This window comes from Triticum dicoccoides, chromosome 3A (assembly GCF_002162155.2).
Source record: "Triticum dicoccoides isolate Atlit2015 ecotype Zavitan chromosome 3A, WEW_v2.0, whole genome shotgun sequence".
In the NCBI taxonomy this organism is placed as follows: Eukaryota; Viridiplantae; Streptophyta; class Magnoliopsida; order Poales; family Poaceae; genus Triticum; species Triticum dicoccoides.
In genome coordinates this window covers 111777061-111787547 of record NC_041384.1, presented here as the reverse complement: position 1 = coordinate 111787547, position 10487 = coordinate 111777061, and the positions used below count along the sequence as shown (strand labels likewise).

The 10487-nt window shown below is 53.2% G+C and overlaps 1 protein-coding gene and 1 long non-coding RNA gene across 2 annotated transcripts in view; both read right to left on the bottom strand.

The window, feature by feature from the left end:
* The window catches only part of LOC119271346, an 18413-nt gene extending 14040 nt beyond the window's left edge, over nt 1–4373 (bottom strand). Inside the window, exon 1 of the long non-coding RNA XR_005134494.1 lies at nt 4265–4373. This is a non-coding gene — a long non-coding RNA (uncharacterized LOC119271346). The remainder of the gene's footprint in view (nt 1–4264) is intronic.
* Nucleotides 1141–2042, bottom strand: LOC119271345. The gene has a single exon (XM_037553208.1). It carries the CDS (start codon nt 1961–1963, stop codon nt 1415–1417), a length of 549 nt encoding a protein of 182 aa, XP_037409105.1. The 5' UTR covers nt 1964–2042; the 3' UTR covers nt 1141–1414.
* Nucleotides 4374–10487: the final 6114 nt, after the last annotated feature.

Here is a 10487-nt window from a genome sequence, read left to right as displayed (position 1 = left end):
GCGACGTCGACGGTAACAAATGGTTCACCATGTCGCCGATATGATTGCTCATCCGCGACTCTGTGCTCATCACGTCGGACGCGGCGCCGCGGTCACCGCCCACCGCAGTCGCCGAGGCAATATAGTGTAACTCTTTGTGTTATGTGTAACTGTTAACTCTTAATCATATTTGGTGTATGCAATCAAACACCGTGTAGTTGCATCATTCCGGTCAATATAGGACACCAAACGACATGCCAAAATTGTTTCCCTAATACAGGCAGCAGGCAACCAAACGATGTGAAGATGATAATTTTTTGCCTTTTTTTTCAGCTAGGCCCAACTAAAACAAGCATGCAAAGTGCCCCAAAACAATGCGAGCAACCAAACATGTCCTTGGTCCAAGTCTCTGCCTAAAGCCAAGGAAAACCAGGTGCACGTCGTCGCTGGAATAATGCTGTTTTTTTCACCGGCTGACGATTGGGTTAAGTCAAACTCTGATGGCTCTTGCTCAGAAGTTGGTGCTATATGATCCACAAGTATGGTGCTCAGAGACCACCTTTGGTGCCATCATCTTCGTCTCATGCCTTCGAGTGCTCTCTTGTCATGACGTACTAGAATTGTGGAATGTAGCAATCTATACCTATCTCTATTGACTCTGGCTGTCTGCAAGTGGTAAAGATGACTCAGGACTCCACGTTGGACTGGTTCAGAATCCAGATATGCATTCTTGGTGCATGAAACGAGAGAATAGATAAATGGAGGCTTAGGGTTTGAACGTATTACTCATTTTCGTAGATGACAAAATTCTGCAAGCCACTTTTATGGCAAATCATGCTAGAATTCATGATCGGTTGGCTCTGTGCCATACAATGTTGCGGAACTGAGACCGTAACCCTTCCATGGTTTCTCAGACAAACAACAGGTTGATCATCCCAATTCCCAATCTCCATTGTAGACTTTTTTCCTTCTTCTTTACTGAACGAATCTTACACTCTGTTCGCACCATGTCCGCACTGAACGGAGAAAAATGTACACGAAAGGTGCTGGGGACCACAGACTACTCGGTCCGTGTCGATGTCAACCGTGAACTCGCATGCGCGCCAAAAATATCACAGCATGCTCATGTGCCTGGCTGACACCACGTTATTTAGGCTCCATTTTTATTATTTCCTCTGTGATTGGACAAATGTCTCCATCTATTACACATCAACGATAAAGAAAATTAGCGTCTAATTAAAAAACGATAAGGAAATTAGGGTGCCCAAGAAATTGAGAACTCAAAGGCAGCAGCGACGGCCACTGCGCACATGACAATGGAATGGAATCTAAGCACCACACGTCAAAAGCTAGCGCCTCAGCTAACTAAACCAGTGCACGCATTCATCCAAAACGAATCACCGTCGGCGACGGCCACGTCGGGCGCCGGCGACAGCTACTGAGGCACCGCGGCGAGCTGCTGCACCCTCTCGGCCATGCCCTTGACGCTGGCGCCGAGGCGCGCCACGAGCGCCGCCTCGCTCCACCCCTCGCCCTCCACGGCGTCGCACTCGAACGCCCACGAGATCATGCACCCGCCTTCGCCGCCGTCGAGGCCCAGGACGCGGAGCGTGGCCACGTAGCGGCCGAACCCCATGTTGCTGTCGACCACGGCGTAGCGGAGGCGCCGCGCGGCGTGGTCCGCCTCCAGCAGCTCCTCGCGCGCCCACAGCCCCGCGGCGCTCGAGGCCACGTGCCGGACGCAGCCGGGGGCGACCGGCAGCCGGCCGTCGTCGTCCTCCTCGCAGCCGGCTCCCGTGACGACGCGCTCGCACACGTCGATGCCAGGGAGGTAGCGGTGAGCGGAGAAGAAGCTGGCGACGTGCGCCCACGCGGCGCCCGCCGGCGTGCCCGGCAGCGCGGCCTCCACGGCGCCTCGCCACTGCTCCGGCGCCGCAGCTGCCAGCGCCCGCCCTTGCTGCGCACCCGCCTCGCCGACCTCCATTCCCGCTGCCGCGCGCCGCTCGAAGACTTTCCGAACGTGTGCACACGCACGTACGAGTACTACGTACGTGTTTGGCTGGCGATCTGGTAATCAACGATGCACTGATACTGTGTATGGCAACGGCTTATGTATAGTGAGCGCAGCAACGACAACTAAGCTAACGACGTGTCAATGTGCGAATGATAAGAATGTGTACGTGTACTGAGCGATGGCGATTGACAAGGTTGTGAGTGGGTCTGTGAATCATTTTGTTTTCTCAATTACTCCCGCCGTTTTCAAAGTCTTTCTATAGATTTCAACCAGTGACTACTCCCTCCGTCCGAAAAACGTGTCCCAAATCTTATTCCTTAAATGGATGTATCTAACACTAATTTGATGCTAGATTCATTCATTGCAGGGACAAGCTTTTTCATACAAAGAAAGTACATACAAAGCAAAATAAGTAAATCTACCCTCTAAAAAATGTCTACATACATTTGTATATTATAGTCCATTTAAAATGTCTAAAAAATACTATATTTAGAAACGGAGGAAGTAGATCTCAACTCTGGAATCATGACTGATGGATGCAAGTATGATTGGGTGATTGCTACACTGATTGCCAACAAAAAAAATGTGAGGAATTTTGTGGCCGGGGGTCAAACTAGTAGTATATTTTTGACAGTCGGTGGTATAACTAGTAAATTCACCAGTTGGGCCACAGCTGCCGGATTATGAGTCGGCCGGCGGCTAAGCCGTCCATCCGGGTAACGCGGAATCATATGCAGAGAGCTGTAGCCCCACTTTGGTTGGTGCACCGTCCCATGTTCGAGATGCAGTCATATGCAGAGAGCTGTGCACGATGCATAGTTTACAGTTAACCGGTGTAAGAGCATCTCTCTAGCACACTCCTTAAAATACGGACCTGCAAATTGAGTTTACAATTTGTAAAATGCCTCGGATACGGGACGAAAACAGCGGCGGCACAACAGAAGTGTAAAATGAACTTATAAACTTTGAAATCAGAGCTTCGTGTCAGAAATCGAACTATTTCAGTAGAACTAGCAGCGTTCATAGTACTTGATCATCATACATATTTCATACATAGCATATTTGTACAAAGTAGATCGGATGAGCGGCGGAGGCCGTAAACACTACTGCCAAAATTTGGCTCACCGGAGCCATCCGGGTGCGGCGGCGGCGGAGTTCAATCGTCGTCGTTGGGGAGACGAAGTCGACGTAGATGTCGTCATGCGCCTAGGCTTCGTGGTGCCATGCCTTGAGGTTGGCATCGAAGTTTTGCGCCTTGGCGAGCCCCTGGTCGAGGAGGACGTCATCGAGGTCGGCTAGAGATCGACGGCGCTGCTCTGCCTCCTCCTCCTCCCACGCACTGTGCGCGACAATGGCCCGCTCGAAGCTCTCCGCCTCTGCCATGGGAGGATCCTCCGGCCCGATGACGCCACCACTCGGCCGCACCGGCTCCGCCTCGAGCTCCCTCTTCACCGGGCGAGGCGGCGGGAGCTCCTCCGGCTCCCTTTTCGTCGGCATGAGGAGCGGCACCCCGCCGGAGCTTCTCGCGCCCGAGGACAGACGCGCATGCCTGCGGTCGTATTCCTCCAACTCGCGGCGGACGAGAGATGGTGGCGGCTCTAGGCCGCAGCTCGTGTACTTCTTCGCGGGTCGCTTCCTTGCATCGTCGGCTCTGACACACCGCTTCCGCTTGGGGTCTTCGCTACCGCCAGAGCGGCGGCCCGAGCTCCACATCCCGCGCCACATGCTGGAGTGCGGCGGCGGATTCGAGCTCACCGGCGACAAGAAATCGAAGAGGGGATTAGGGAATTGCGGCGGCATGGGGATAGGGTTTTGCCCTGTATACTCGCCGCAAACCCGTAGATATACCGCGTGGCGGGGGGCGGTTTGCGGACCAGCGTAAAATCATTTACGGGACGAGCGACTATACTGGTTCTGGCCTGACCCAAAAAAGGGGCAAACCCGTATAGTCGCCGGATTTTTACAGTTTTCGCATTTTTAAAGGGTCTACTGGAGATGCTCTAATAGCATCTACAGCCGGACTTCGCAAATCTGACCTCTTAAAATGACCGGTCATGTCCTAAAAATTTGATTCTACAACCAGATACCTCAAATTAAATGCTTCAAATCAATATTATTACATACAATGTGAAACCTCTATTTTCCCATCTATACACTGATAAGGGATGTATGGAGTCTCGAGAAGAGAGGAGCTGTGGTGCCCCCCCCCCCTCTTGGACCGCCCGGATCTCACGAGTGAATAGAAAGTTAGATCTACATGGGATCTCACACGAATCGCCCCATCTATCCTCCTGAGGAGAAGTTTGTTTGGTTTCAAACTCCGATTCAAACAGGAGGAGTATGCCATGCTAATGTGCCTTGGATGATCCATATCTTCGGGCGAGGCGCTGATGAGCACATTGAACTATCCATGTGGCTGAGAACCCTCACAGCTGAGCTCGCCTCGTTTCGCCCTGCCCATGTCCAGCGGCCGGTTGCGCTTCCCAGAGTGTTGGTCCGGTCGCCGGCAAGGTAGAGTAGGGAATGGGACTCAAGGCACCGCCATCTTCCATGCCCCACTCTTCCTCGTCGAAGCCCGGAACCTGGATGGTGCCAGTGGACGTCAGATTAGGACAAGCCGGCAACATCCACCACGACGCGGTTGCGGCGCTCGTACTGGTGCACCATACAGGGAGCGGGAGAATGCGACTCCGCCTCGCCGACGTCTACCACCGTGAGGGCTGTTGTGGGCTCTCGCGCCCGCTACCTTGCGCGGCGGGCACGCCGTGCAAGTTTGCATTTGGACGACGCCCATGGTGCGTCCATGACCTCGGCACGCCAACGGAGGGGTTGCGCGCCCGCTACCGTGTTCGGACGCCAGAAGGACTGCACCGCCTCCGGTGAGGCAGCAACAACACACCTAGCGCCGAATCCATCCGTCATTGAGCGGACGCACTGGATTCCCAACGGAAGGAGTCCGAGTGCTGCCTCGCACGGGCTGATGGGGTTATGTACCTAGGGTAGGGTCATGGACCTGATCTAAGTACCTTACCCAAGGACACCCTTAGAAGAAGTCGCCTTCCAGTCGACCAACGAGGGACACACTCGACTGTCTTGAAGGACTCGACCACGAAGACTCACTCGACCACCAGAAGGTCAAGAGGCACTCTGCACTGCAACGGCTTGTAATCAAGTAGACTTTATGATAGTAAAGGCACTTTATGTGGGGCGTTACCAGTAACGCCCCAGACTTAACTCACCTTAAACCCTCTCCTACGTGGGCTGGCTGGGGTCCTGGCGCACTCTATATAAGCCACCCCCCTCCATAGGCAGAGGGGTTCGGCACCTTGTAACTCATATACTCATAATCCACTCGACCGCCTCCGGGCTCCGAGACGTAGGGCTGTTACTTCCTCCGAGAAGGGCCTGAACTCATACATCCTTTGTGTTTACAACCTCTCCATAGCTAGGACCTTGCCTCTCCATACCTACCCCCCACTCTACTGTCAGGCTTAGAACCACGACAGTTGGCGCCCACCGTGGGGCAGGTGTTTTAGCGATTTTGTGGAGAAGTTGCGATTCTTCCGAGTACTTTCATCATGGTGTCTGCTGGAGTTTTGGTCGGGGGTCAAGAGATCCGTCTCGGCACTCTCACCTTCATCGCCGACGACTCCGCGTGGCTCCATGAGGCTCCACTCGACGTTGATGCGCTCCCCGTCCGCGATGCGACGCATTTTCGTGCATATGTCCGCGGCGTTCTGCTGCGGCAACCGTCGACCCAGTATCGGTCGGCTCCTCCATCGTCCACCCTCCCGGTATCCCGCCAGCGCAAGCGCTCGGGCCGGTCGAGGCTTCAGCGATGGGTGAGGCACGCGGTGGCAAGCCAATCGGCCACCACCCAAGTTGCGGCAATCGAGCCCGACGAATCTCTCTACGGCTTCTTCGATCTGTCGACTGGCTCCGTAGAGACTGCATCCGAGTGCGGTAGCAGTGACCCAGCGGCGGAAATCTTGATGGTCGACGGGCCCCACAGTCCCCCTGGCTTCGCCCGTGATGGTGGAGCAGGTGACGGCGGCGACCCTACACGAGGCTACGAAGAGTACCAGCCCGAGCCACTCGACTCTCTGCAAAGAGAGGAACTTCACCGCAGGAACGAGGATCCCCTGCGTATTCCCATCGCAGGAGAAACCCCCGAGGCTCGTGCCTTGGAGGAGGCGCGTCTGGCCAATTTGGCCGAGCGCACTCGACTGGAGAACCTTCAGCGAGCACTCGACGAGCGCGCGCGGCAACGAGTTCCCGACAACAGTCGACGTCAACTCTTCCCGCCGACTCAGGTATATCGAACCCCAATTCAGAATTTAGCAGCTGCGACCCGTATAGCAGAGTCCATCCAGCCTTCGCAGTCGGAAGCTGGCAGAGGTTTGCTGCAGATCAGGGATCTGCTCCGGGCAGCAGGAGATCAGAATTCAGCCGTGTCTCAGTCGCTCAACAGAATTCACAGTCGATCTGTCACTGTGAATACGGTTCAGTGGCTCACAGCCCCAGATCGCCTCCGCGGCGTGAAGGGCGCGAGAATCGGCGAGATCAATATGGCGACAGACTCGACCGAGATGATAGGCGTCGAGTGCCCAATACCCCTCCGAGGGGTGGGTCTTACGCTCCTCGGCAGCCATATGACAGGCGTCAGTACAGTACAGGGCAAAGGGTTCCAGTCGACCCCAGAGAACCAGGCTTCAACGCGCGATCCATTATCGTGCAAGGTGTGGTCGACCGGAACAGAGCCCATCGGGGCGGACTCGACAGAGATGCGCCCACAAGCAGTCGAGTGCATGTTTCTGGCCCTGAATGTTTCAGCAGGGCTATCAGAGCCGCAGTTATCCCTCCCAATTTCAGGTTGGCAACAGGAGTCAGCAAGTTCACTGGTGAGTCTAAGCCTGAAACTTGGCTTGAGGACTACCGAGTGGCAGTTCAGATTGGTGGTGGGAACGACGAGGTGGCCATGAAGCACTTGCCCCTCATGCTGGAAGGTTCTGCCAGGGCATGGTTGACTCAATTACCTCCTAGCAGCATTTACACTTGGGAGGATCTGTCCCGAGTGTTCATCAGAACGTTTGAAGGAACTTGCAAGCGACCAGCTGGATTGACAGAGTTGCAAGTCTGCGTGCAGAAGGCTAATGAGACTCTCAGAGAGTATATTCAGAGGTGGATCACTTTGCACCACACTGTGGAGAATGTGTCTGATCATCAGGCAGTCTGCGCCTTCAAAGATGGCGTCAAGAACAGAGAACTGAGTTTGAAGTTTGGTCAGACCGGTGACATGACCTTGAGTCGGATGATGGAGATTTCTACCAAGTACGCCAACGGCGAAGAAGAAGACCGACTCCGAAGCGGCAAGCACAAGCCGAGTCAGTCGGAAAAAGGAAACACCAGTCGGAAACAGAAGCGGAAGGCTGAACCGGCAGCTCCTGGAGAGGCTCTGGCCGTGACTCAAGGAAAGTTTAAGGGGAAACCAAAAGGATCCTGGAACCCCAAGAAGGTAAAGGATAAAGAAGGGAACGACGTAATGGATATGCCATGTCACATCCATACGAAGAAAGACGAAGAGGGGAATATCATCTACCCGAAGCACACCACTCGCCAATGTCGACTCTTGATCCAGCAGTTTCAGGGAAAACAGTCTAAGGACAAGGAGAAGGAGTCGGACAAGGCCGAAGATAAGGAGGACAGTGAGGAAGGATATCCGCATATCAACTCCACTCTGATGATCTTTGCAGATGTGGAAAGCAGGAGTCGATTGAAAGTCATTAACCGAGAGGTGAACATGGTTGCCCCAGCAAAAGCAAATTATCTGAAATGGTCTCAAACACCCATCACATTCGACCAATCTGATCACCCGACTCATATTGCCACCCCTGGGAGGCAAGCTTTGGTGGTCGATCCAGTTGTCGAAGGCACTCGACTGAAAAAGGTGCTGATGGATGGTGGAAGCGGGCTGAATTTGTTGTATGCAGACACACTGAAAGGAATGGGCATTCCGATGTCCCGACTGAGCACTAGTAACATGAGCTTTCATGGAGTTATACCAGGGAAGAAGGCCGAGTCACTCGGCCAAATAGCCTTGGACGTGGTGTTTGGTGATTCGAAGCATTTTCGCAAAGAAAAGTTGACGCTTGAGGTTGTGGATTTTCAGAGTGCATATCATGCCATTTTGGGGAGACCAGCTTACGCACAGTTCATGGCTCGACCATGCTACGTGTACCTCAAATTGAAGATGCCCGGCCCCAAAGGAGTGATCACTGTCACCGGTGATCGGAAGAAGGCAGAAGAGTGCTTTCAGAAGGGCTCCAAGATTGCCGATTCCCAGGTGACAGCGGTCGAGTTCGAGGAATACAAGCAAAACGCAGATCCGAGTGACTTGCTGCGATCAAAGAAACCCGCCACAGAGTCTGCATTCCAGTCGTCCGGTGAGACGAAGCCTGTTCACATTCACCCGACCGACCCCGGTGCAGCTCCGACCCGCATCTCCACAACACTCGACCCAAAATAGGAAGAAGCGCTCATCCAGTTCCTCCGTGAGAACTGGGACATTTTTGCATGGAAGCCCGCTGACATGCCAGGTGTTCCCAGGGGACTGGCTGAGCATCGCCTAAGAGTCGACTCATCTGCAAAACCAGTCAAAGAGCATCTTCGGCGGTCCGCCGTCCAGAAGAGAAAGGCCATTGGTGAAGAAGTGGCTCGACTGTTGGCGGCCGGATTTATCCGAGAGATATACCACTCCGAGTGGCTCGCTAATGTCGTCATGGTTCCTAAGAAGGACAAGTCGCTCCGAATGTGCATTGATTTCAAGCACATCAACCGGGCCTGCCCGAAAGATCATTTTCCTCTCCCTCGCATAGATCAAATTGTTGACTCGACCGCGGGATGCGAGAGGCTATCTTTTTTAGATGCCTACTCCGGGTACTACCAGATCCGTCTGTAAGGACCCGACGAGGTAAAAACAGCTTTCATCACTCCATTCGGGTGCTTCTGCTATATCACCATGCCATTCGGCCTCAAGAATGCCGGAGCCACATTTATGCGAATGATTCAGAAGTGTCTACTCACTCAAATCAGTCGGAATGTGGAAGCATATATGGATGATATCGTTGTCAAGTCACGAAAAGGTTCCGACCTGCTCGCTGATCTCGCCGAAACATTTGCCAACCTCAGAAGGTATGATATCAAGCTCAATCCATCAAAGTGCACATTTGGAGTTCCTGGTGGCAAGTTACTCGGTTTTCTCGTTTCCGAACGGGGAATCGACGCTAACCCAGAGAAGATTGGCACTATTCTCCGAATGAAACGCCCTGTGCGAGTGCACGATGTCCAGAAGCTTACTGGATGCTTGGCCGCATTAAGTCGATTCATCTCACGACTCGGTGAAAAGGCATTGCCTCTTTACCGACTGATGAAGAAGACAGACAAGTTCGAGTGGACTCCAGAAGCTGATGCAGCGTTTGCCGAGCTCAAAACTCTACTCTCCACCCAGCCGGTGCTTGCTGCTCCAATCAGCAAAGAGCCTCTGTTGCTCTATATCGCAGCCACAGGACAAGTCGTCAGTACTGTGCTAACGGTCGAGCGGGAAGAAGAAGGAAAAGCTCTCAAAGTTCAGCGCCCAGTGTATTATTTGTCTGAAGTCTTGACTCCATCCAAGCAGAGATATCCTCATTATCAGAAGCTTGTGTATGGAATATACATGACCACAAAGAAGGTTGCTCATTATTTTTCTGATCATTCCATCACAGTCGTCAGCGACGCTCCACTATCAGAGATTTTGCACAACAGAGATGCAACTGGTCGAGTGGCCAAATGGGCGATTGAACTTCTTCCCCTTGATATCAAGTTCGAGGCAAAGAAAGCCATTAAGTCCCAGGCAATAGCAGATTTCCTCGCCGAGTGGATTGAACAGCAGCAACCGACTGAAGTTCACTCGGAGCATTGGACCATGTTCTTTGATGGCTCTAAGATGTTGAATGGTTCCGGTGCTGGGGTTGTCCTGGTTTTCCCCCAGAGGAGATAAGCTCAGATATGTGCTCCAGATTCACTTTGATTCCTCCAACAATGAGGCAGAATATGAGGCCCTCTTATATGGGTTGCGTATGGCCATTTCACTCGGCGTCCGTCGCCTGATGGTCTATGGCGACTCGGATTTAGTGGTCAACCAGGTGATGAAAGAGTGGGACGTGAGAAGCCCAGCCATGACTGGATACTGCAGTGCAGTGAGGAAGCTGGAAAAGAAGTTCGAGGGGTTAGAGCTCCATCATATACCCCGACTGAAAAATCAAGCAGCTGATGATCTAGCAAAGATATGTTCCAAGAGAGAAGCCATTCCGAGTGGTGTGTTCTTGGAGCATATACACACTCCGTCAGTCAAAGAAGATCCTTTCACCGAAGAAACTCCACAGCCCAAGAGTGCCACGGATCCGACTGTTGTTGAAGTCCCAGCGGTGGTCGACTTGATCATGGAGGTCTTGGT

Bases quoted from the DNA above. Each gene is read 5' to 3' on its own strand.
- LOC119271345 (XM_037553208.1), bottom strand. From the start codon at position 1,963: ATGGAGGTCGGCGAGGCGGGTGCGCAGCAAGGGCGGGCGCTGGCAGCT.